Here is a 27,169-nt window from a genome sequence, read left to right as displayed (position 1 = left end):
TTATTTCATTCGATTCTATTTCATCTTTTCAACAAGTTTAGTAATGAGCATAATGGCCCTATTATTCCGATGGAGAGAAGAACCTATGATTAGCTATCGAGCGGGTAGTAGGAATCGAACCCGCATCGTTAGCTTGGAAGGCTAGGGGTTATAGTTGACGCCGATGCATCATCTTAACATCTCTAATTTGGTGGAGTGGGTGACCTGTACTCATGAAGGAAATGATCTTTACACAAAAATGAACGAATCTGTAATCTCATGTTTGAAAGTCATGAATTTGAACTTAAGATTTTGATTTGTATGAACATGGATAAAGAGTAATATCAAATTGTACTAAATTAGGTTTAAATCTATTCAAATCTAAATTTAAGACCTAAAATTTATACTCCCAAACATAATGAACGAATAAAATTTTTGCAGACCATGTATAACTTTATAGTTTCCCTACGTTTGGTTAGCTTGGATTCTAGGCATTGAACTTGGATTTATGTGAATTAAAATAAAACGTAATTTAAAATTATATTAAATTTAATTTAAATTTAAACTCTAAAATCTATGCCCCTAAACACTACCTTAAAGTATTTAATATGATTATTTTGTGATCGTTTACATTAGAATTGTACTTTTTTTTAATCTTTTATAAACAACTATACTCTTTATAAAAACCTATTTCATTCTCACTCCAATTTCATTCTTCTAACTAAACATAAATCCTAAACCTAGCTATAAATTCAAATCATCAAATTCATACCCAAAATTAGACTTGTCAAATGGATAAAAATCCGTTAATCTGAACTTATTTCAACTTGCTTAAATTGACTCATAATCAATCCGCACATTAAATAAGTCGAATATGATTTAAAATTTTTTTATCCACCTCTAAATGAGTCGGTTGACGGATTTAGGATTTTATCCAATAGATATCCACCTATCCGCTAACAACTAATGTTTAAATTCATTAATAATCTCATATGCTCATGTTTATTAGATATGAAATCAATTAGCACAAGTTTTATTAGCCAAGGTCTAATCTCACACTTTCAACCATTGCACTATTGTATACGTCTCTAAGTCTATCCTATGCCCACATTCAAACTAAAATCCAAATTCTTAGTTTTCTTATGACGAAACAAAAGTTTCTAAATTCATGCTATGAAAAATAAAATAAAAATTATAATTTTAAAAATAACTTTAATTATTGTATTACAAAATAAATTGTTCATTAGATGGTAAAAAAAATTATATCAGGAATGAGAATGACTGATTATCCGCCATCTGCCATAAATTATTTGATCCGAACCGCGTAAATCCATAACTTAAATGAGTCGAATAAAAATTGTAATATCCACACCCGATAATATACCACAAATAATCCGACTCAATCTGTTTTGCTAGTTGTATCCAAAATACAAAAAATTTAACGATGGTTTGGCAACTCCAAGGTGCATCTCTACAAAAATTACAAATTGAGAGTAAAGGCAAGTCTTCCAAAACCTCTCACTTACATGTTTTAAGTGAATAATTCTTTTGAATATGAGTCACAACCCAATATGGCATTCTATTGCAAATAATAACTACTTCTCGAACCAAATGTGACCTAGCAACAAATTGTAAATGGGTCACTCATATATATATATATATATATATAGTGTTTAAAATGGCAACATCTAAAAGAGGGCAACTGACTATACTACAGTACAGCCTCCTATAGAGAAGGAATCTGCATTAACACTAAATTTGAACCTGTTATCAACTTTTTTACTTTTTTTTTTTTCTTAAATTTTAGTTTTAGTTTTTTTAAGCATATCAATATTCTCATGAATATTCCACAAAACTGCATTGATAAATTACTACTCAATATTCAATACACAAAATTTATTATTATTATTATTATTATTATTAGCAATAGATTTTGCTTCATTAAACATTGCCAAACAGCAGCCATCAGGACAAGATGCATGCTATGATTGTAGACTGCTCAACAAGAGCATGGTTTAATTTGATTGTTCAAGTGCTTATTGCCTCAACTTAACTGGGCTTGCAATCTAACTCCATTGCTACAGATAAAATTTATTCATCAGCATCATAGCTAGCACAAGCTCAATACAATGATTTCAAATTTTTAAAGTTTTGCACTATCCAACATACAAGCAAGAAGCCAACAAGATGCAAATCCAATGAGGAATTCACATATAGTAGCATCTATATTTTCTGCATCATATGAGAACAGTTTAGAAGCCATATATTTTTTATACATGCAAAATTCTAGGAATGTAAATTTGAAAGAATTTAACAATAAACGTGTTATCAATCCCCTGGATCGCTATGGATATTGAATCCAAGCCCACAAATTCTCTGAATTTATGATAAAACTCATTTTTGTCTATGTTGGTGTACGTCCAATCCCACGTCGCCTCTGTAAGCAATCTCAAGCTAGTATAAAAATCCTCTTAGCTCTCTCTCTTTAATACCTAGGTTTTGAGGATGAACTCTCAAATTTGGTATTAGAGCTGGGCCTTGGGCTGCTTGGTTCTTCCGTGGGTTGGACTCTTTCTCGCCTCATTTCCCCCCATGGGCTCGAGGGGGAGTGTTGGTGTACCGTCCAGTCCCACATCGCCTCTGTAAATCGTCTCAAGCCAGAATAAAAATCCTCTTAAATCTCTCTCTCCTTAATACTTAGGTTTTGAGGATGAACTCTCTAATTGTCTATACAAAAAAAAAAAGTCTCTAAAGGATATGAATTGTCAACAGGTCTAGCATATGAGTGTCCCAGCACTTCTTATGTGCTACAGGGTCCTCGTGCGTTTAATTTTTATATGAAACAAGGTTAATATGGAACACATTTTAAGGGGTAATTAAACATTCATTATACAAATATACAAATGTCGGCCTCAGATTACTTACAATTTTTCACAAGTGCAAGAGTAGATGCTCTATAAAATTGATTGTTCTAGTTATCCTCTAGTTTACGAAGACTGTGCAAGCATTATGTCTGATACTGACAGTGTTCCCGACTGATCAACATCAAGATCTTCAAATTCCTCTATTACAAGTGAAATATCTTCTTGGCTAATCTTATCCATCTCTCTGAGCTTATATATGATGAATTCCGCAACACTATGGATACCAAAAAACGAAAAAAGTCAGAGAACTAACGGAAGTTCCAGTATTTTGATTCAATAAGTGGCATATTAAAGAGAATTTTTTCAGGAATGACTAGCAAGCAAAAACCATACATATGAAGGTCATAAAATTGAGTTTAACATGAGCAACTTGCGTACCTAACAACCCCATCATCATCAAGATCAGCTGCTTCCAAATCTACATTTGTCATTCTTCGGGTAAGAACCCATTTAACCAGTGACCTCCGTCTGCTTTCAGTCTTCAGTTCAGCAAGATAGAGGAAGAACTGAGCTAAACAAATAGTACTGGTCAATATCCAAACTATAGCAAATACACGCCCTGCTTTAGTCGAGAAGCTCTTGTCTCCATAGCCAAGGGTTGTGATGGTAGAACAGACACAGTAAAATGCATCAACAAAGTCCAAATTCTCGACCGAACACAGGAAGATCGTTCCGGTAATCATCAGCACCAAAAGAACAATAAGAACCACAAAACATTTGTGCCTCACTCTGTTGGGTTCTATCTCCTCGAGAATCTCCCTTTGGCCATCCATATGGAGCTGGTGTAATGCTTTAACCGTCAACCTTTCCTGCTTCTCTACTAGGTAATCTGCTGCCTTTGTAAGGATTAATCCAATCAGGGCCATTCCTGTGAAGACAAAAGCACATGCAAGTAGTTTGGTAGGAACACTGTTGGGCACAAGGTCTCCATATCCAACTGTTGTCATTGTCACAATACAGAAATAAATAGCATCCAGAATCCCATTTGTTTTCTTCCCTTTGATCTGGTGCCTGATGAAGTAGAAACATATAGTACCGACACCAAGGTAAACGGCCAAGAATGTGGCTACTTGCCTAAAACTGGGGTGGAGTTTCCCAAGAATGGATACAGAAGGTGGGAGTGATCCCGTTCCATTTACTTGTGGAGGAACATATTCAGCAGTAGGAGCACTTTTACAGCGTCGATATTTTCTCTTTGGAGCAGGCTTCTTAGAGGTCTGAGGGGCAGGATCCAATAATCCTGACAGTAATGAGTGCCTTCCACCATTGGGGGCCATTACAGTGAATCATCAATCACGAACTAGATTCAGAATACATACAAATAATTTGAAGCTACAGAGGTTCAAGTATTTCAACTTGCCATGTTTACCAGACCTGCAGGCTGCAGATATTAATTCATTAAGAATGTCATCCACCCAGTACTGAATGATAATGATAAATGTTGTAACTTCAAAAAAATTGACATGGTTTGAATTCTATCACAAATTTAGTTCTTGTAATTTGTTATAGAGCATTATATAATTCCCAGCATTTAAAGATTTTTTTTGGGTTGGGGGGGGGGGGGTGTCTATGTAGAGAGCATGATTTTAAAATCTTTTTTTAAACATTTTCTCGTGACAAATTTGTCTAGTCAAAACTTACTACTATTCTAATAAATTAGGCTTTCTGTCACTTATGAATTTATAATTTTGTTTTGGTTTCCCTCCACCCCCCACCACCCCCAAAATGAGGCTAAATATATTTTCGAAAATTTTAAAAAGAAAATGTAAATTATTGATGTAGGTTTTAACCAATTATTAATTTATCATCTTCAATTTGATTTGGGCAGCCACAAGAAGTCCCAATCTTCAGCCTGATGAATATAGCTGGAAGAGAATGAAATAAATGTTTGACTGCTTCTGAACACGTATAATCATTAAAAGATAATAACTCAAAAAATCCTCCTCTGAAAAAAAATGTTAGAAATGATCTTATTCTCAAGAGAAACAAGGCAATTAAAATACTGATGGAATCTTTCAAAAAAAAAAAAGAGATGAATTATGCTGAAAAATTAAAATGGGTCAAGACATCCAGACCCACTTCTCTTAGCTTAAGCACATCACACTGGACTGAATCACAAACAACATAGATCTAATTCATGAACTGCAAATGGTTTCTCGAGAGATCCACCTCTTTTCCAGAACTGGATGCTCCATCTCGGAAGTTCCAACATTTGAACATGGCAAAAATGAATTTCAAAATCATAGAACCACGATGTTCCCCAACAACTCAGATTTCAGATCCACCGACGTTCAGAGAGAGAAAGAGAGAGAGAGAATTTGGCTTACCACATCAAGAATGAATCATCATCTTCCAATGAAGGAATTCCCTACCCGACGCTACCGCTCAGAAGCTACTGGAAGGAAGTCCGGAAGTAACCCTGACCTGGCGCCATTATTTTGACTTTTGAGGGCTTTTGTACTTTCTGAGGTTCCTTCAAGCGCCAACCCGACCCGAATATCTGGATCTCGGGTCGGCAAAAGTTGGTTCAAATTCCTTCATTGAGCTCAATTTTATCCATCCGAATGATAATTTAATAAATAAATCAAAACTGATAATTTGGATCTGTGAGCCATTCCATTACATATTTAATTGATCTCACTAGAAGGATTGAACTAAATCACCGACAAATTTGAAATCTAGATTTATATTTGTGTGAATTTAAAAAATAAATTTTATATTTTATTTTAATTTAAATAAAATTTTGTTAGATTTTTAAAATTTACATTTTCAAATTTAAGGTAGAAAATAAAAATTAACCATAAATTTATATAAATTAAAATTTATAATATAGATTTAGTAATAAGAGTTCAACTCAAAGTTAATAACTTTACATTGGGTTTGAAATTTGGATTTGTATTGAATTTAAAGTAATATATGATTGTATTATAATTTGTTTAAATTTATTTTAATTTAAATTTAAAATTTAAAACTGGGAACATAGTATAAATAAATTTGGGAATGAAAAAAATAAGCCCCGTTAGGCTCAGTTTATTTGCACCCTAACTGGGCCCGAACATTTCCTGGATCGGGCCGGATGAATTCGATTCGGACTCACTATTAAATGAATCTGTTTCGGAAAATACAGAATGGGCGTCGGATATGGAGGAAGAGCGTTCGTCTACGCAGCCATGCGATTTGCTTCGTAAAATCAGAGGTGACTCATTAAAACACTTATAATTTGAATAATTTTCCTTTTGGATGACGATAAAATGGAGGAAAAAAGAGAGAAGTGAAGCGGAAGGGAAAGAAAATTGAAGTACTGGAGTTGGAATTTTTTTGTTTTTTGTTTCCTTCCTTTTTTAGGGAAGTCGACTCTCGAGAGTCTGGTCGTTGTGCTAAGCTCAGTTGAGTGAATTTTTGTCTTTTTTCGTTTTCTCGGGTCCTGGATGATTGAAGAATTTAGATTCAAAAATTTTACTTCTGTTATTTTCACTTCATTTTTCTCAAGAACCAAACGGAGGTTTAATTCGATTTGGTCTTGCATTTGTATGGAAATAATTTTAGTTTATTTTATCTTTTTTTTTTTTTGTGCAGAGTTTACTCGATTTATTGTGGAAGATCTCTCTAATGGACGATCACCGTTAGTCTTTATCGATCGATTCAGAAATTATTGCTCTGATGCTTCTGGACACTGGTTCGATTCTTTGTGTACCTGATAGAGAATTTTTTGTGATTCTAAATTTGGACTTCAAATGATCTTGTTTTGATGATGAGGCTTGTGTGTACTGGGAGCTTTTTTCAATTGTTTGCGACAGCAAGCTTGGATGCTTGATTCATAAAAAGTGTGTTATCGTAAATTTTTAAGTTGTTGATTCATGATGGAATCATGAGTTTATCTGGTCGTTTTTTTCCGTCTTTATTTTACCGTTCAGTTAGTTGTTCATCCCGGCGTTGCTACCGCATTAGTCATCCATTCCTGGTAGCTGAATTACTTCACACTGAAGCGGGCGACTCGGTTGTTAAGAGCTTCTGTGATGCATTCAGAAAAGGCTGGTGTTGGGACACTGTGAGCAAAAGATTTGATTCAGTTGAGTTGAGTAGTTCCATTGTTGAGAAAGTATTGCTGCACTTCAAGGAACCAACTGATGCAAAACGGGCTCTAGGTTTCTTTCACTGGTCAAAAAGTAAAAAATTTGAACACAGGGTTCAATCTTATAGCATTGCAATTCACATTTTGGTTCGAGCACAGATGCTCACAGATGCCCGAGCTTTGCTTGTATCAGTTCTGAAGAAAACTGAAAAAGATACGTCCAGATTTTGTCTTGTGGATTCACTTCTTTCCACCTATAAGATTGCTTCTTCAAGGCCCCTTGTCTTCGATTTGTTGGTACAGACTTATTCGAAATTGAGGATGCTTAAGGTGGCTTTTGATGTTTGTTGCTACTTGGAAAAACATGGGATTTCTTTGAGTTTGATCAGTTTCAACACCTTGATTCATGTTGTTGAAAAATCTGAGAAGAATGTTCTGGTTTGGAAGATTTATGAGCACATGATACAAAGGAGGATTTACCCAAATGAAGCCACCATCAATACTCTGATTAGCGCATTTTGCAAGGAAGGAAATTTGCAGAGATATGTTGATATTTTGGATAGGATTCATGGGAAGAGGTGCTCCCCTGTGGTGATTGTGAATACTAGTTTGATTTTTAGAATCCTTGAAGAAGGAAGAATTGAAGAAGGGATGGTGCTATTGAAGAGGATGTTGCAGAGGAACATGATTCTTGATACCATTTCCTACTCTTTGATTGTTTATGCTAAAGTTAAACTTGGAAATTTAAATTCTGCATGGGAGGTTTATGAGGAAATGGTCAAGAGAGGTTTCCGTGCTAATCCCTTCATATACACTTTGTTTATAGGTGCCTACTGTTCTGAAGGAAGAATTGAAGAAGCAAATTACTTGATGCAGGAAATGGGAAACATGGGTCTGAAGCCATATGATGAGACTTTTAATCATCTCATTTTGGGATGTTCTAAAGCAGGAAGATTAGAAGAAAGCTTGAGATTCTGTGAGAAAATGATGGAGATAGGACTTGTTCCTACTTGTTCAGCTTTTAACGAGATGGTAAGAAAGCTTTGTGAATGTGGTCGTGTGGGGCAAGCTAATGTGATGCTAACCCTTCTATTAGATGATGGGTTTTCACCTGATGAGCACACATACTGCCATCTTATTGATGGATATGGGAAAGAAGGTGATGTTCAGGAGGTTCTCAAGCTCTTTTATGAAATGGAGTACAGGTTGATTTCCCCTGGTTTGTTGGGTTTTACCTCATTGATAAGGAGCTTATGTGAATGTGGAAAACTGGTTGAAGCTGAAAAGTATTTAAAGATAATGAAAGATCGAGCATTAGTCCCAACTATATGCATTTACAAATCATTGATTGCTTCCTACAACTGGAAGGGTGATAAAATGAAGGTTAATCTCCTTTACAATGAAATGATAAAAGAAGGATTGACGCCCAGTTGCTCATAGTTGTTGGTCTAATGCACAGGGAAACTGGAAGCTTTCTACTCTTTGGAGGATGGACGAACTATTCAACTAGGACACAGTAATCTTTATATTGAGCAAGTTCTGAATTTCCTCTTGCTAGCACAGTCACATTTTAGGAGTTTTATTTATATTTATATTTATATTTTTTTCTTTAAATCCAAGACTTACACTGATTTAACCTGTACAAGAAATGAATACACATAACTTATATTACATTCCACTAACATGCACATGTATGTAGATCGTTTGGTCATCCCTTTCAGTTTTTGATTTCATGTTGAGTGGTGGCCTAGGTAGCTTCAAGTATAGTGAGGGAGGTTAATGTTTTCCAGAGCTTGGTGGCCAGCAACGAAGAGGTCCGCTCATGGTTGGAGCTATCCCCATGTCTGTAGGGTAATGTTGTGGTCAAGAAAGAATAGTATAACTATGCCCATGAATACATCATGAATAAATTGATAAGCTGGGATCGCATGTAGCTGGATCACAATTTTGTCTAAACTGTGGATGGGCTGATGGTGCTTCAATTGATGGTGAGGTCGGCTGGTTGTGATGAAACTCATGGTCATTGATAGGCAATTGTTAGTAAGCTGGGGGGTTTGAGTCCATGGTTTTAAATAGCAGAAGTGACCATTATATTACAGTTTTTGGGGGCTCCCCATATTGTTACACACCTTGAAATTGGTGGGAAGAAAAATCATGGCCATAGCAGCTGTTACGGACTGGGCAGTTACTTAAAGGCCACTATGGCCATTACGTAACCACTATAGGACTATTACGGCAATTGTTTTTAAAAAAAATTTTCTTCTCATTTATGTTTTTTCCCCCTTTCATAAATCATTCTCAATATACTATGTGGAGAGAGGGAGGAAAAAGATTATAATGAGGATGATAATGATATAAAATTTACTATTCTTTTTAAATACTATGCATTAATTAACATTTTGATAATACTAATTTGTTAAGAAAATATTTTATTTTGATAATGTTAGCTATTTGATATTTATGTTCTATATTTTTCAACTTCAAATCTTTTCTAGTTATTGATTATTTGTATTATTCGTATGTCTTATGTGTCTAGTGTATAATGGATTTTGTTTACCAATTATCACACATAAGAATAATGAAAAAGTATAAATACACACACCCACATGCACACACATGTCAATGATGGTTCAAAACAAATGTAAATTTCTTGCTTTTACCAAACAACTTAGTTGAACTAAAGGATACAAAATGCACTTAGACTCTTTCTAAGAAGGGTTAAAAACTTAAAACATGCAAATACACTAATATAAATAAGGTTGCGCGTGCTTGAAAAAAACTCATGATTGTTACACCTGCTTCCTGTTATGTAACATCTGCTACTCTTGCTTCCTGCTACACCTTTTACCAATTCATTATGCTACCCACTACTGTGATTTGATCCATGTACGAGTCCTTCCTAGCATGAACGGGGTTTCATTTGATGGTGCCGGTGCCTGGCTGTAATGAAGCTCATGGTTGTGGCAGCAAGGATTAGATCAATGGCAATAACAGCTGTAGACCATGGATGGTGCTTCCATTGGTGGTGAAGATGGCTGCCCGCGATAGAGTTCATGATCATTAATAGCAATTGTAGCTCTAAGTATGGTGGGGACTGAGGCCTAATACCTGCAATCTGAGCTGCTGAAAAGATCTTCAATGGTTTACATCTATGATTCTATGGTGTCAGGGATAGTTCCTCACCCTGGCCAGGGTGACCAAGATTCAGAACCTGTAGAGGAGTTTCTGTTGTGTTTTTGTAGTGTGGGTGTCTAAGTTACCAATAAATGTTATGAATTCAATTAATCATTTGGCGGTTTATGATGAAGTTATAGTTATATGTACGTATTGCAGGTTTTTCCCCCCCCCTGCCTAGGCCCCCCCCCCCCCCATAGGGAAGTGGGCCTACTGCAACTTATTATCAAATCCAAAGTTTAGATGTTGATGTGCTATGGATTAGGAGTTTTTAGAAAAAACCTATTATTAATTTAGGGGTTAAACAAAGTAATTTAGTTTCATCTCATATGGTTTCAACAAGCATGAACATTGATAATCAAGGTGTTGAAAATCATAAGATGTCCATTTAGAAGTGCATAGTAATGTAAGGCTTTTTCCCCTAATAACATAATGTTTTTTGTTAATGTTTACTGTTGTCGATTCACATTATGTGAAGGTTCAATTTCATATTTAGCTATTGCTATATGCAGCTGCTGCAGCTCTCATTTGCCCAAGGGAAAGGAGATTCTGACTCTTCAAACGGAATCTCATGCACGTAGATTAGGTGAGTTGTTGCTGGTGTGTGAATGAAGTCATGGTAGTTGCATACTCTGTTATTCTGATGTGGAGATTCTTGAATCCTATGTGGTTCAAATTTATGGATCTCCTACCCAAACAAAGTGGGAAAAGGACAAATATAAAGCCAACTTATCTTCTCATTTGGTTGCTGCATTCTCTTCCAGATGTCTTGCTGAGGGTGCTCCTGATTGTTCAGCAACTTCTGCAAGAAAATAGACATGGGTCAAAAAGAGATATATATTACATGCATCCATCTGTATTTGCAGGTGAAGCTAGATTAAGCTATAGTTTTTCATCATTTCTCTGAGTTATGCAGAAGTTATGGTTACATGATAATTTTAATGTGGAATTTGAAAAATATTAGGCATTTTTATTAAAGTTTGTTGTGTTGGTGATTCAAATTTCACAAAAAATGGATTGTGAAATATTATGGTTTTAAACAATGTTTTAAAGGCCTGCATAAGGCGAGGCGTTTCAGCCCTTAAGACGCGAGGCTTCAGCCTTAGCGTTGGGGTGTAAGCCATTTGAGAATTTAATTTTTAGGTAAAAATATGTAAATAAATTACGTATATTTTAAAAAATAAGGAAAAAATTAAGAAAATCATAAAAATAATGTAAAAAAAAGGCAAATATAATTTTTCTAACTACTTGTTGGCCATTCAAAAGTTGCTATCTTGCAAATTAAGTAAATCATTACAAGAGATAGCTATAAAATTTCAAAGTTCAAATTATTTTCAATATCCAAAGATACAACTCTCAATTATTTTGGAAGTTTGAGGTTCAAGAGTTTTAGAAATCAAATCGTATTATTCTTTTTTTTTTTTTGGCAAACAAAGAAAAATTATTAAAAGTGGTAAGAATGCACAACAAAAGGAAAAAGTAGAAAAGAAAGAAAAAACTTGGAGCATTAGAAATCCTCTCTTTAACAAAAAAACAAAAAATTACACTAGGAGATCATCATAATCTGAAAACCAAGTCAATGAAACAGAGCCAACCAGTCTTGCTGCAGGTCTCCCAGAGAAACAAGATGAAAACAGCGAAGGACACCCACAAAGACACAAGATAAACCACTCTACTCTGAACCAAATTATTAGCTGTGACCACCCCTTTGAAAATTCTAGTGTTTCTCTACAACCAAACACACCAAACAACAGCCATTATAGTGCATTGCCACAAGGCTTTCCTATCCTTTCCTTTTCCAAATCCTCTAAAAGTGATGGAGCAAAAAGTCTTCAAAGTGGAGGGACAAATCCAGTCTTCACCATATATACCAAATAATTTATTCCATACAACCTAAGTAAAGGGGCAGTGAAGAAACAAATGTGAGATGGTATGCTCACTACCCAGACAAAGGACCCAAACATCTGGTGATAGGGCCCTAAGGACACAAACATCCGGTGATAGGGCCTTATTAGGCCTTCTCTTCTGAAGCACATCATTAGTATTAATTTTATCAAGTACCACTGTCCAAATAAAGGATTTTATGTTTGAGGGGGCTTTAGCTTTTCAAATCAAAGAGCACAACCCAAAAGGATCCTCATTAGTGTTGTGAGTCAAATAAGAGAAAAAAGATTTACAAGAGAAATTTGCTGAAGGATCCAAGCTCCAAACCCTTTTATCATTCCCCAGATAACGTGAAGACAATCAAGCAAATTGGTTCAAAGAGCCAACTAATCAATCTCTCTATCATTGAGATTTATATAGAAGGAATGTGATAATATGAGTTGTAGTTGAAATCAACTCATATTATGACATTCCTTTTATATAAACATGGAGTGAAAAAAAATTTCTAGCCTAATCTAACTTGTGAATCACACACCTAGAATGTATAAGACTCATCTAGAAAGTGCAAAAGGCATGCCTTTTGTAGAAATGCGTAAGCCTCAGCATGTAATGCATTAGCCTTTTAAGGATTGTGTAATTTTTAACTTAAGCCTCAAGCCATTTTAGGCATGCCTTGCCTTGATTAAAATATTGGTTTAAATCTGGATGGCTGACCACCCTGGTGAAGCCACCAAGTTGGCTAGACATTTTGGTCATGTAGGTGGTTGAAACAGTGATGTTAGCATGACATAATGATAATATATGTTAGATTACCACTTGCCTAAAAGCTTAAGCTGTTAGGTTGTGGGACAACAATGTATATCAAGCTTAACACTCCCCTCCACGTACAACCTGATAGCCTGTGGAGAGATAAACACACGATAATAGCACCTATTATAGGGAATACATTTATTTATTTATTTTAAATAGCACACAATAAACATGAGCAACAAGTTGGAACTTAGGACATTACAAATATCTATACTACTTAGTCAAGGTGTTGGAATTGGTGTATTCCCAAGAGGGGGAGTGAATTGGGTATTTAAAACTTTTCTCCTAGGTTAAACCAGATTCCACAAGTAGTATTACACAAACCTAGAGTCTTTCTATGTAATCACAAACCCAATCAAATATTCAAAAAATAAACATAAACACACAGGTGCAAAAAGTAAATTGTGGAAAATAAAACTAACACTAGATATGTTATCGGGGTTCGGCCAATACTGCCTACGTTCCCGCCTCAAGCTCACAAGTAAGAGGATTCCACTATGGCTCACTTAACGGGTGGAGCGGCACCTAATACAATACCTTAACAGGATGGTGCACCTAGTTTTCCTAACTGGGTCAAAGCCAATCCAGTACTTTTTATAGGGCAAGTCTCCCTCTTCCGACCACACGTCGGGAATACAATAGATATAACAATTTGAATACAATCAACATGTACAATTACAATGCTTTTATAATAAGCAGATATGTACCGATGCGCTCAAACAATAATCAATGCACTCACAGATAATAGTATTTATGCTTAGGTAAGATTGGTCAAGTAAAAATATCAACTCACAACAATTTGTGTATACCAATGTGTGTGAGTAAGACCTTTGATTCAAGATATCATGATTAACAAATAATCAAAGGAACTTGGGAATCCTAATCAAATATTCTCAACAAATATTTTTCAATATAATGCCCAATAAAGATTAGGATAAAAGCTTGCAAAAATATAATTATATATATATATATATATATATATCTATAAAAATATGCAAGCTTTAGATACTTGCAATGAAGATGCAAGACCTTAAGCAAATCTAGAGTTTTCCCCAATCAATATTTATCAATATAAAATACTATGGGAAAAACTCTCTAAGCTAACTCTCAAAAATAGCTTTTAAAAGATTATATAAGATGAGAGTTGTTTGCTTGAAAATGGATGGAAATATGCACAATACTCAAAAGTTCAAACTCCCTTTCAAGTTGAAATCTTTTTGTAAAACAAGGAGTATGAACAAATGATTCTCCTCAAGAATAGTTTTTCAAATCAAAGAGTGAGGAGAGTAAGCAAATCTATTTTGAAAGATTGAAAGAATTTGTTCAAAATGAGTAGTATGAGCAAAAAGAATTTCAGAGAATTTTATGACTAATGATTTTCCTAATCAGTTGTTAATCAAACCAAATGAGGGGGTATATGTAGACACCCAAAAAAATATAACCGTTCCGGACCTATTTGGTATTTTTGAGAAAGTTTAAATAGGGTTTATAAAAATTAACCACGTTTTAACCTCGGTAAAATTTGAGCAACCCAAGAGTTTCGGTCGACCATTTTTAAGGTTCAGTCGACCAGATTACCGGGTTCGGTCAACTAGGACATTTTTGAACTAAGGTTTTGATCGACCACTTTTGAGGTGATTTTGGACCTCCAAGGTTCGGTCGACTTGGTCATATTATAATTGGAGGTTCGGTCGACCAAGGCGTTGGGAAATCCCCACGTGCCAGTTCGGTCGACCAGAGTGTTGATGTTCATTTTAAGATTGGTCGACCAGATGGTCAACTGTTTGACCCTGAGGAGGTTCGGTCGACCAAAGCTGCTCTGTATGTTAGGGTTCGGGCGACCGAACACACTAACTTTGTGCATTCAAGATTTCAAGTCTTAATCTCATTTGAAGTCACCCCTATTCACATAATAATTAATTCTAAGTTATAGGGGGTTTTTTCATGCGATGTTTTGGGGACCTAAAGTCAATCTATGGTCTTTGAGTTAATCCCAAAAAATCCGGCATCGGTTGACCGAAGGGTGCCCTACGGTCATTTGGTTCCCTATGGTCATGTTGAACATAAATATCTATTATGCATGTGATGCAGTTATTACAGATCATAAATTATTACAGACCAAATAATGAAACAAAAATATATATACACTTAAAACAAATATCTTCTTCTTTTGCTCTTGACTTTTCATGGAATCAGCTAGGATAATGTGCTTTAAGTCCTTTTTGGTTTCCACTTTACTTTCATGTGTGTGATCTGAATGATTAACCTGTTCAAGTACTTAGGCACACACATTAGTAACATGCAGTTTGTCACAATCAAAACCATGGATCGGACTCAAAAAGTCAACACAAGGTCAAGTGAATTACTGAAATGTCCTCCATTATTATAAAACAATATTCAACATGAGTCATTTTAGTAGTTTAATTTATTCACTAATAACTTCTTATAATGACTCACTGAACTTCCCTAATGATCAATTGTCATGTGTGAGTCCTCTTAATAAGTCACAAAGCCAATTATAAATTATTTAATTAAAATCTGTTTTTAGTATTTTATGCTAGATTAAAATTTTCAATTATAATTTTTTGATAGACCAAAAAAATTACATGCTGGGTCTGTGCAAGGGGCTAGTGTTGACTAAAATCACCTATACTAGCCAATTAAAGCTAAAAACAATCACTAACAACCATGTAAATAAACTTTGTATTGTTTTTCTTATGTTTCTAAATATTATTAAAATATATTATTATTTTATTTTTTTAGGAAGAATTAAGCAACAACCCGCCGAGCATTAGTAACTAGTTAGTTTGCAACTGGTGATTCAAACCCTTGTATCCAGCAGAACATCTTTCTTTAATATCTAAAACTGCCTGCCTTGCAACCATATCAGCATTTACATAACTTCTTCAAATATAAGCAGGGTTCTTGTTTTCCAACAGTTGTATACAGAGGCTGTCCATGTCAGCTTGCATATTTCATCAGAACATGTATTAATCAATGAGGATAGCCATCTCATATTATCTTCTCAAGGTAAAGAAGGCTCTTGAATGTTAAATTCTGCATCAGCAATCATATAAGTCTGCCCAAAGCTCAGACAATCAAAAAACAGGTTGATTTAGGGGGAGTAGCGGGTATTTGGATGGATCATTTTGGCCCAATTTGGAGGCTTATGTTAAAAAATGGGGTCAATGGATGATTGGGCCTAAACCCAGATGTGGTTAGCTAATTAGTTGCCTGCTATGTGTATTATTAGTTTGCTTGTAATAGGATTATGTAGGGGGTTTGTTTGTAATATTTATGTATTTTAGGGCGTGTTTCAATTTTATGTAGTTTTAGGGGTATATGTGCAATTTCATCTGTTAGAGGCTCTCTTATAAATAGTATGTGAAAGCCATGTAGGAGGTCGTTGCATTTGAATTGATAGGTGAACGTGTGTCTTCCTCCCTTGCATCTCCCTTCTTCTCTCCTCTTTCCTCCTTGTTCCTGTCCTCTCTCTCTCCCCAATATTCTCTCATGGCTGCAGATCCTTCACATCACAGGTGATCTCTTGTCTCAATACAAGAAAGAACAAATTTTGCAGATAGAATCTGATAATCTACCCCATTTATCAACCCTCTCAAGTGTATTAAGTCTATTCAGTATATCCAGCCATGCTACCAAAGAAAATTTAGGAATGCAGTGTTTAAACCACAGGAAACTTGCCCAACCTACAGGTTTGTTTTGCCTCCAATAACTTCCCAAGCTAAAGCAAAAGAGAATTTCCCATTTGGTGTTAAATCCCAATGAATTCTGTCCTCAGCTTCAATATTTGGTGGGAAATTTAATGCATTTCTGGGATGGATTGCACTTGCTGACAATGTTCTTAACCATTTCCAGTTGTTATTTTGCATAATGGAGCTCACTTTCGAGTCCATTGGTAGCCTAAGCTAAAGTGGCAAATGATTTCCATAATATGTGATGATAGGGCTGTGAACATTCCAATTGTCAGAAAATAGGAAGGTGGATCTACCATTACCAATTGCTTAATATGTGGAAAAGCGTAACCTTTGAAAATTTGTTTCCATGTCCATGATTTCCCTGCGGTGGCATTAATTTCCCATATACTTCTCCCCTTTAGACTCTATGTGTGTATCCATATCACCCATAGAAAAAAATTTGTACAGCAAAAATGCCAACTAAGTTAAAGCTGATACAATTTTCCACTCAGATAACCGTTTTATACTCAAGCCTCCCTCCCCTAGTGGTTTGCATACTCTTTCCCATTTAACCTTGGAACCATGTGAATTACAGTCATTATGCTCCAAAGAAAGATTTTAAACTTCCTTTCTAGCTCGGCTAAGACAGACTCTTGTAGAAAGAGCTGAAGCTTGATGACCATATGTGCTTTATAGGATTTACTTGATTAATTCCAGCTTGCCAGTATATGGAAAATAGTTATGAGTTCATGAGAGTGTGTTTATTTCTTATTATTTAAATATATTATTTACCCCATACACAAGCCAAAAACTGAAAGTGGTGTAGTGGGAAGCCATTGAAGTACTCTGCATTGAGGTCTTGGGTTTGACCTTGTCCATCAGCACATCATTGATGCAGATTTTCCTTTTTGAGCAAGGGGTGGATTGACCCATCTTTGGCTCTGATCGATTGATGCCGATCTGGACTCTTTTGGCAGGTCGATACCTGTTTTCATCATTTCTGCTCTAGTTTTGGAACTTTGACTGAGCTGACTGGGTCGAATTCAATTGGACTGGCTGGTCTGGTCTACCTCTTAAAACCATGTGAATATGAAGCATTAAAATGGATGTCTAGGTTTTTTTTTTAATAAATGTAAGCAATTTTTTGATGCAATATCATCATAGACTCTGAATTCCATGATTTCATGATTGAGATATTTTTTGGAACTCAATAATTTTGTATAGATAATAAATTATCTGCTTCAATAAGTTCAAAATGTAATTCTTCATAATTTTCTTGGCATATAAGCCTCTATTTATTTTGTGATGTAGAGCAATCAGTTGTTGATCGGGCAATCAATGACATATGCATCCTTATGCAGTGCAGTCGTCACAACTTAAATGTGGTGGGTAGTGTTATCTTTTTTCCTGATCTTTCTCAATTTTGTTTCTTTGGTTCAAAATTGTAGCTCAATAGAGATGTAGCCTGAATAAAATGCAACGTTAGAACATGGTTTTTACTCATTTGAGTCCACTCTCAGACAATAGAGACAAAGAATTGGAAATTCTGATTGTGTTTGTATGTGCATGTATGTGTGTTTCCTGGGAATTATGGCCTGTACAAGGTATTTCTCAGATAAGGAATGTGTTAACTTTTCTTGGTTTTCATAGATGTTTGGTGACTTCTGGAGTTATAGTTTTCATATATAGTCATCATGTAGACAATTATGGAAATGAATTTAAGAAGGGTATTGTTAGCAGTAGCCTCATATTTTTCATATTGATTCTGTAAGCTATGTCATAATTTTGAGAAGCAGGGCACTATTCTTAGGACATTGACTGGATATTTTCTCTTTTTGGCAGGTCTCTGTTGGAAATGGGTAGGAATCTGCTAATACTGCCGCAGGCTGCAAGATTGTACTCATGCTTGTTTCAATTCTCTTTATGTTATGATTATTAAATTTTGTTCACATTTATCCATGTATGCTCTTTTGTTAGGAAAATTATGTGTCTTTTACAACTAATGAGGGCAATGTTTGAAGAATGACTTGGCACAAACTTAAATACTGGCCTCTAAAAAATATGGAAATGGGACTGGATCATTCAATTTTGTCTTTAGTGGAGCCAAGTGTATGTTTATGAGCGTGGTTTTGTACCATCGGCATATGATGTTGTACCAGTATGTTTCTATACTTCAGCCAAACTATCAATTTTGTTCTTGATGTAGTAGTGTGAATGTTTTGATGAGTGGTTTCATGCTATAGGATATAGAAACATCATAAAGGCTGTATTATTATACTAATGCTGAACTATGGTTTTCCAGTGACTTTCAGTTTTCAACTGACCTTAGATTTTTTATTTTCTGTTTCTATTTAGTTGACGAAGAGATGTTTGCTCAAGTCATGCTGAAATAATCGTTTGCAGTGATGACATAATGTGAAATGTGTAATAATTGCAGCTGTAGTTTTTTACCTACCTGTTTTTTTGCCTGGTATTCTCTGGAGGTCTATACATTCCCCATGTTTAAATTTGCTATTTCTATGCGATGTGGTTAATATCCAAAGAGAAAATCATCATTTTCCATTCATTGAGTTGGTATCTTGAATATACTAATTACACATGTTTATTAATTATTTTTCCTTAAAGTTATGGGGGGACAAGCCTTGACTCAATGGTAAGGGTGTTGTATCCAAACTTGAGGGTCAGAGGTCCAAATCATGGCAATGGTCTCTCCAAGCATGGAAATAAGACCACGTACATCATGCCTTCCCCAAACTCTTGATGGTGTTGTAGCCTTGTGCATTGGATGCTACATTTTACATTTTTATGATATGCAGATAGTTCTCTTATTTATTGATCTGTTCTTCATGTTATAGGTTGGTGATGGGGTGGTTACAATTCATAGAAGCCGGAAAGAAATGCAATTGCATAAATAATCCTAACACTGTGAGGAAAGAATAAGGTTGTTATGATTAATGGCATCACTATCCTAACTAAATCTATTCATCTGGATCACTTGCAGGTGCACCCTGTTCCTGTGCACGTTGAAGAAGTCAAAGGTATTTAGATAACTATGTGGAGCATACGGTAGTTTGATATCTGTTTTTTTCCCCCTCTAGAATTGATTTCTATTGCTTGAGAATTTTTTTTTCAACAAAAAACAAATTCAATTAAAATATGGGGAAGAGAACAGAGTTGTTGAATTCAAATCTGGTAAAAAATTGTCAATAACATATAGTCATATTTGCTCATGCTTAGGTTTTGGTAGTGACTAGAGGTCTTATTGTAGGTAGGGAAGGGGTGGAGGTGTCTCACCTTCGGTTTCTAGATGATGCTATATTTTTCTTGAGGATAGTATTGTGAAGTTCTAAAGAGTCTCTAGTTTGTTGAGAATTTTTTAGAAGATTTCACGAGTGTAAGATCAACATGGCTAAGAATGGGGTGCTTGATATTAATATGGATCATGGTGTTTTGGATGGTTTCAAGGCTTTAGAAGGTTGTGAGACATTGGGTTGGCTTTTCCCTTATGCCATCCTTTAGGGGATAACCTTACATCAGTTGCCTTTTGGGATCTGTTGGTTGAGACTCTGGGTAGGAGATGAGAGGGGTGGAAGAGAGTTTTGTCTTTAGGGGTACTCTCATGAGCGGTTCCCTTTCTAATGTCCCTGTTTATTTTTTTATCCTTTTTTCAGAGTTCTTGTGAGGGTTGTTGGTGTTCTAAAATGCTAAAAAATTTCTTATGGCTTGGATCTGGAGATAATAAGAGGGACCCCTTCATTGGTTGGAATGTGGTTGGAAGACCTAAACCAGGGCTTGGGGCTTGGAAATGTGATTTCTAAGAACATTTTCTTTAGTTGGGAAATGGTTATGGAGATTCCCCTTGGGAACAAATTCTCTTTGTCACAAGGTCATTAAAATTTAGAAGTATGGTGTTCATAGGAATGGTTGGGATACTAGAGAAAATGGTAATGTTTCTTATGTGAGTCTCTCGAAGTTCTTCTCTAGGTTGTGCAACTATTTTTTCCTCTCACTCACTTCAAGACAGTTAATGGTAATTTGATTTAGTTTTGTGAAGATCTTTGGATGGGGAAGGTTACTTTGGAGGCCTTGATGAGCTTTTTAAATTATCTTGCACTCGTAATTTTCTGATCTCTTCTTTTTATTCTTGTGGGGGGAGAAATCTTGAGATTTTCACTTTCTTAGGAATGAAAGAAAGGTTGATGAACTCATTACTTTGCAGAGCTTTTGGACTCTTGTTCCTCTTTTGGGGAGTGATTCTAGGGTTTGGCTGGGGGATTCTTTCAAGTTTTCTTTGAAGTATTTTTTTCTACATTTTCTTTTTCCCTGGGATAATGTCATTTGAAAGGCTAAGGTTCTTTTTAAGACCAGACGTTCATCTTGACTTTAACTTTTAGCAAGATTAATATGAATGACTTCTTATAGGTAAGGAGACTGAAGATAGAATGAATTTCTGTATTTCTTCGATAAATTTGTACAGACCAATATACAATATTTATAATACAATCGGAAGACCTAAATATGGAAACAATTTCCTAACAGAATTTCTCTCAATAATATACAATATATACTTCCCTAAATTACTTCAAGATTCTCGGAGATACTCGGGATTTCTATACTCCCCCTCAAGTTGGATAATAAATATTGATCATATCCAACTTGCAAATGAAATCATCAAAGCTCTGTCAAGCTCACCCTTTAGTAAATATGTCTGCAGTTTGTTCCCTGGTAGGTACATAAGTTATACAGATAGTTCCTTCTTCAATCTTCTCTTTGATAAAATGTCGGTCCACTTCTACATGCTTAGTCCTGCCATGTTGAACTGGATTGAGGGAGATACTAATGGCGGCTTTGTTGTCACAATAGAATTTGATAGGGAATTTCACTGGAATTTGTAATTCTTCCAAGAGTTTTCGTAACCACAGTCCTTCACATATCCCTTGTGCAACTGCCTTGAATTCAGCTTCAGCACTACTTCGAGCCACTACATTCTGTTTTTTGCTCCTCCAAGTTACCAAATTTCCCCATACAAAGGTGCAATATCCGGTGGTAGACCTTCTATCTTCTGCTGATCCTGCCTAATCTGCATCTGTGAAAATTTTTACTTCCTCGCTTTCACATTTCTTGAAGAAGAGTCCTTTGCCTAGAGAGCCCTTGAGGTACCTGAGGATCTTGTACACAACATCTAGGTGAGTCTTTTTCGGTGAATGCATGTGTTGGCTTACCACACTTACCGCAAATGCAATGTTAGGTCTGGTATGTGATAGGTAGATTAGTTTACCAACCAATCTCCGATACCTCTCATTTTCAACTGGTATTTTGCAGTCTTCGACCCTCTTTACTGCTTCATTCAGGATTTCACTAGGTTTGCATCCAAGCATGCCAGTTTCGGTTAGAAGATCAAGGATATACTTTCTGTAACAACCTGCTTAATAAATTGATTTTTTTGATTTTTATTTTTATTTTTATATTATGATTGTCTACATGCTCTGATACCTTACTGAGATAAGCCCGTCTATAAACCTAAGCAGCAAGAAGCAGAAACTGAATAAACACATCCATATATGTTATGTACAATACCAGAGTGCTAGTATGTGATCTCTGAATACACATGTATCACTGTTCCCAAAATAACCTCAACTGGTGAGGGCTACACAAAAATGCTCTCAAAATGATACTTACTCTGCTGATAGGGCACTACAGACGTTCCTCTATTTGCGAGCCTGATCTGTTTGCCTACCTAGATCACCTGAAAAATATTTCAACACTGGGATGAGCCAACGCTCAGTAAGAAGAAATATGCTATTACTAGTGTGTGGCAAATGAGCTTATAATAATGTGCTAAATCTGATTTCATATAAACATGTATAACTGGATATGTTAAGTACAGTATCAGTAAGAAAATGCATCCCCTATCCATGTTGCTTAACATAACAGTATTGTAAGTATAACTCAAAATACTTCTAATGTACATAAGTAGGGTCCCTGAACTAGTAAATCCATACGTATGTAATAATAACTGAAACTGTTCCCTGTGGTTATTTGTATCATGACATGCCCCTCATGACGAGGTTGTGCGGCCCGTAGGCTGGATTTACCCTGGCTGGCCAATCAGGAATAAATCACTGAACTCCGTCAGTCGACCTGCCCACGTCAACCCATATTTGGATGGGGAGCCTAACTTTTTCAAGGGCCTAGGTGGTCGACTTTACCACGTATATCTGATTAGGTGGTTGTACTCGTAAAGTAACATAGTATCTGTAGCAACGGTACCGTGCTCTGTAACTGCAAGTCCAACAGGGTTTGATATCATATAGTACATTTCTATACATATCTATCTGATTTACCATGATTCTGAAGTAACTATAATAACCATGATGCTGCATAACGTACTAAAATCTGAATAATCATAACATGGAACTGCATATTCGTAATATTGGAATTCATATAATCATGGTACTAATATCCGTAAAATCATGGTACTGAAGTTCACATAATCATAGTACGTAAATCCGTAAAATCATGGCACTAATATCTGTAAAATCATGGTACTGAAATTCATAAAAATCATGAAGCTAGCATTCGTAGAACATATACTCATACCATATTTATTTTCACATGCCACACCATACTTAAATACGTAATTTTCGTAATTAAATACACTGTATAATATTTAGAAATTTTCTAGCATAGCATATTTCTCTTACCTTAACTTTGAAAAGCCCATAGGGAATGCAAGCCTAACACCTGTAGAGCCTTCTACAAAAACACCCTGAAACCAACATATGCCAGAACATAACATCAGTATTTTTCCGCCTATATCATTTTCTATAACTGGGAGGAAGTCAAAATCTGGATAAAAGACCTTGTCCTAAATTTGGGATGAAATTCAACTTTGTTTTCCTGACGATCCACTCCGGCAACTTCGTAGAGAACTCCGCTAGGAGCGTCGTGATAGTTTCGGATCATCGATCCGGTTACTGGTGGGGCTGGAATCGAAGAGAGAAGGGAGAGGGAGACGTAGAGAGAGAGAGAGAGGAGAGAGAGAGATCGGTGAAAAATGGTAAAAATCCCGGGTTTCCACTATTGATAGGGCCAGGTTCGTCGACGAGACCCTGTGTTCGTCGACGATCCCTTCACAAAATTTGTCAACGATGCCCTGTGTTCGTCGACGAAGTTCAGAGCAGCCTGAATCGTCTCTCGGTATTTTCTCGTCAACGAAGCCCTGTGTTCGTCGACGAAATTCTGAAGACCTTCGTCGATGAGACCCTGTGTTCGTCGACGAAGCTGGGCAATATCCTGAATTTATGATTATTTAATATTATCTCCAAAATGCAATGTCGTTGACGAAGTCTACGGCTTTCTTTTGTTTCTGTTTCTATTTTCTCTCCCTCTTTAATATTTAAAATGCTATTATTCTTCGGGTCACTACACTTTCGCTGAGAGACATTGATACCCTTTTTTGATCTGGCAATGTCCATTCCTAAGAAGTATCACATTTGTCCTAGGTCTTTAACTTCAAACTCTGCAGCTAGGATTTTCTTCAATCTTTCCATATCCACTGTATCATCTTTAGTTAGGATTATATCATCAACATACACAATCAAAATTGTTTTCTTACCACTTTTAGACTGATGAAAAAACATAGTATGATATGATTGTCCTTGTTGATATCCTTGGTTTTTTATCACCTTCACAAACCTGTCGAACCATGCTCTAGGAGATTGCTTGAGTCCATACGGGGACTTCTTGAGTTTACATACCCTGTTTTCTTCACTTCTCTTACTGAAACCTGGTGGTATCGTCATATAGACTTCTTCTTCTAACTCACCATTTAGAAATGCATTCTTAATGTCGAGTTGCTGCAGTGACCAATCCAAGTTGGCTGCCAAGGATAGGAGAACCCGAACTGTATTTTTTATTTATTTATTTTGGAAATATTTTGAAAAAAAAAATTAGAATTGACAAATGAGGAAAATGTTAAAAATTTTATATTAATTTGCAAAATTAGAGTTAATGAAGGTAAGTTTGCATTAAAAAAATTAAAAATGGAAAAGCTGTAGGATTGTAAGAAGTAAGAAAACACTGAGGAAGAGCACTTTAATACATATATAAAAGAATGGGAGATACTAAAAATTGTAATAACTATAATGGAATTAAGCTTGTGAATCATGAAATTGTGGAAAAGGGTAATTGAACAAAGACTAAAGTTAGAAATGAGGGTTCAAAAAATTAGTTTGGTTTTATGCTTGGGAGATCAACTACATAAGCTATACATATTTTAAGAAGATTAATGGTAAAGTTTAAGGAAAAGAAGAGGAACTTGTACATGGTTTTCATTGACTTAGAGAAAGCCTATGATATAGTACTTAGGAAAGTTCTATAGTGGGTTCTAAAAAAACGAAAGAGTGGGGTGAAGGTGTTGCAAGCCTGGGGTTCGGGGGTTATTATCAGCCTTTATTTGGAGGGGAGGGGGTGGAGGTGTCTCGTCTTTAATTTGTAGGTTGTACCATCTTTTTTCTTGAGAATAATGCTATGAAATTTTTCTAGGTTCTAACTTTGCTTAGAATTTTTAAGAAAATTTCAAGTTAAAAGATTAATTCTTCCAAGAATGAGATAGCGGCAATCAATTTATGTAGTAGGGAACTTGAAATTTTAGATATTTTTCAGGTTGTGAGTCCTTAACTCAGCCTTTGTCGTATCTTGGTCTTCCTTTAGGGAGTAACCCTTTATCAAATGTTTTTTGAGACCTCATGATTAAGAGAGTAGAGAAAAGATTAGAGGGGTGGAAGAAGGTTTGTCTTCCACTAGGGGGTGGACTCACTCTAATTAGTGCTTCACTTGCTAATATTCTCATTGATTTTATCCTTTTCCAAAATTCCCTTTAGGGTGGTTAGGAAGTTGAAGAAGATTATAAGAGATCTCCTATGGGCAGGTACTAGCGAGAATAAGAGGGACCATATTTAGTTGGGATGTTGTTGAGAGGCCTTAGTCAGTGGGGTGTTTGGGGCTTGGTAGTTTAGCTTCTAAGAACATATCTTTAATGTGGAAAAGGTATGAAGGTTTCCTTCAAAATTTAATTCCTTATGGCCCCCGGTAATAAAGAGTAAATTGGGATTCCAAGGGGAGTGGCAGTGCCACTCATACGAGTGCTTGGAAGTTTGTTTCCTAGGTTGTTGGCCTTTTCTTTCCTCTCACTTATTTCAATGTGGGAAATGGGGATAAAATCCATTTCTTCTAGGATATTAGGGTTGATGAGTCTTCATTGGAGCTATTGGAGCTGTTCTTGTGTAGACTTCCTTTTGTTCACAATGCACCAATTTCAGCTTTCTATTCTTTTGAGGGGGCACTCTTTTTCTTGGGATTTCTATTATTTTAGGAGCATCAATGAAAGAGAGGTTGATGAGTTAACTTGTTTACTGGGTGTGCTGGATTCTTTCTTGCCAAATTCGTTTGTTTTTTTTTTTTGGGGGGGGCAGTTTGGGGGTCCTCTTCAAAGTCTTTTCTTTTCCACAGTCACAAAGTCCACAAATCCTAGTCCTTTTCTTTTACATAAAGTTGTTTGAAAGAAAAGTTCCTTTTAAAATTTAGGCTTTCATTTGGACTCTAATTATCAACAAGATCAATATGAATGATATGTTATAGATAAGGAGGCCTTAAAAGCCCTTAGCCCAAATATTTGCATGCTGTGCTATGAGTAAAATGAAACTATTAGCCATATGTTCATTCATTGTAAGGTAGTGAGGTACATGTGAAACAACTTGTTTTCATATTCAGGTGAGGATTGGACAGTTCCAGATACCATTCACGATTTTCTGAAGGTGAAGTTTTGGGGTTTTAAGAAAGAGAGAGGAAGGATATTTTTGGGATTGTGCTGTTTTTATTATTCTTTGGTTGCTATGGCTCAAAAGGAATGCTAGAGTTTTTAAAGATTAGAATATCTCTCCAAGATTGCTTTGGGAAAAATTTTATTACTCTTGCTTGTTTTTGGGCATGCTTATTTGGGGTTTTTGGGGATCTTTTGCTGCCTGAAATTCAAAGGTATTGGAGAGCAGCTTTGATGGAATTTGTTAGTTTCTTTTTCTTTTTTACACTTTCTTTTTTGGAGGATTTCTTATCTTTCGTTCCATTGTAATTAATTTTTTTCTCTTTAGTAGATTTGTTTTATTATAAAAATAAAAGGAAAAAGAAGAGAACATAGTAGATACACCTATGTCATTAAGAAAGTGTATGATAAAGTAAATTACTTGCTTAACTACAAGTGGAGAGTCTTTAGGAAATACCAACCACAATATGTGTACATCAAGGATTTGCTTTGAGCTGTAATCTTTTTGCATTAGTGATGTATGAACTAACTAAGCGTATTCAAATGTGGATACGTGGTGCATGTTGTTTGTAAGTGATATTGTTTTGATTGATGAAACTAGAAGTGGAGCAGAACCTAAGTTAAAATTATGGAGAGAAGCTTTAGATTCTAAAGGTTTTAGGTTAAGTAGAAACAAGACAGAATATATGAAATGTAATTTCACCCATGGTGATATTTGAAAAAAATTAAATCTGATTGTCAAGAGATTAATAGAACTAGTAGATTTTGATAACTTGTGTTAAAATCCCAATCCCAAGTATCATTGTAA

General features: G+C 35.6%; 2 protein-coding genes across 7 annotated transcripts in view; one reads left to right on the top strand and one right to left on the bottom strand.

Moving 5' to 3' along the window:
- Positions 1 to 2,038: 2,038 nt before the first annotated feature.
- On the bottom strand, positions 2,039 to 5,422 carry LOC131158998 (two-pore potassium channel 1). 4 transcript variants are annotated; one of them, XR_009137644.1, is made up of 4 exons: positions 5,231 to 5,339; positions 3,282 to 4,284; positions 2,905 to 3,117; positions 2,039 to 2,706 (listed from the first exon to the last, which is right to left on the bottom strand). XR_009137644.1 is itself a non-coding variant. In XM_058113853.1 (3 exons), the coding sequence occupies exons 2-3, from the start codon at positions 4,178 to 4,180 to the stop codon at positions 2,967 to 2,969; spliced, it is 1,050 nt and encodes a 349-aa protein (XP_057969836.1). In that variant the 5' UTR covers positions 4,181 to 4,284; positions 5,231 to 5,422; the 3' UTR covers positions 2,828 to 2,966. The 4 variants fall into 4 exon arrangements, 2 of the variants coding, with proteins under 2 accessions (XP_057969836.1, XP_057969837.1); XR_009137638.1 differs by having other exon boundaries at positions 2,039 to 2,619; XM_058113853.1 differs by lacking the exon at positions 2,039 to 2,706 and having other exon boundaries at positions 2,828 to 3,117; positions 5,231 to 5,422.
- Positions 5,423 to 5,983: 561 nt separating this feature from the next.
- LOC131160380 (meiotic recombination protein SPO11-1) overlaps positions 5,984 to 27,169 on the top strand; it is a 37,486-nt gene continuing 16,300 nt past the window's right edge. For 2 of the 3 annotated variants that reach the window (XM_058116019.1, XM_058116029.1), the window contains exons 1-8: positions 5,984 to 6,099; positions 6,480 to 6,579; positions 10,662 to 10,735; positions 10,914 to 11,015; positions 17,850 to 17,923; positions 18,381 to 18,397; positions 19,394 to 19,463; positions 19,540 to 19,576. In XM_058116019.1, the coding sequence (XP_057972002.1) occupies positions 6,045 to 6,099; positions 6,480 to 6,579; positions 10,662 to 10,735; positions 10,914 to 11,015; positions 17,850 to 17,923; positions 18,381 to 18,397; positions 19,394 to 19,463; positions 19,540 to 19,576 (529 nt within the window). In that variant the 5' untranslated portion in view covers positions 5,984 to 6,044. The other variant, XR_009138018.1, reaches the window with a different exon arrangement.

Source organism: Malania oleifera, chromosome 1, assembly GCF_029873635.1.
Source record: "Malania oleifera isolate guangnan ecotype guangnan chromosome 1, ASM2987363v1, whole genome shotgun sequence".
NCBI lineage: Eukaryota > Viridiplantae > Streptophyta > Magnoliopsida > Santalales > Ximeniaceae > Malania > Malania oleifera.
The sequence above is the reverse complement of the archived record's forward strand: the minus strand, read 5'-3'. Positions and strand labels throughout refer to the sequence as shown.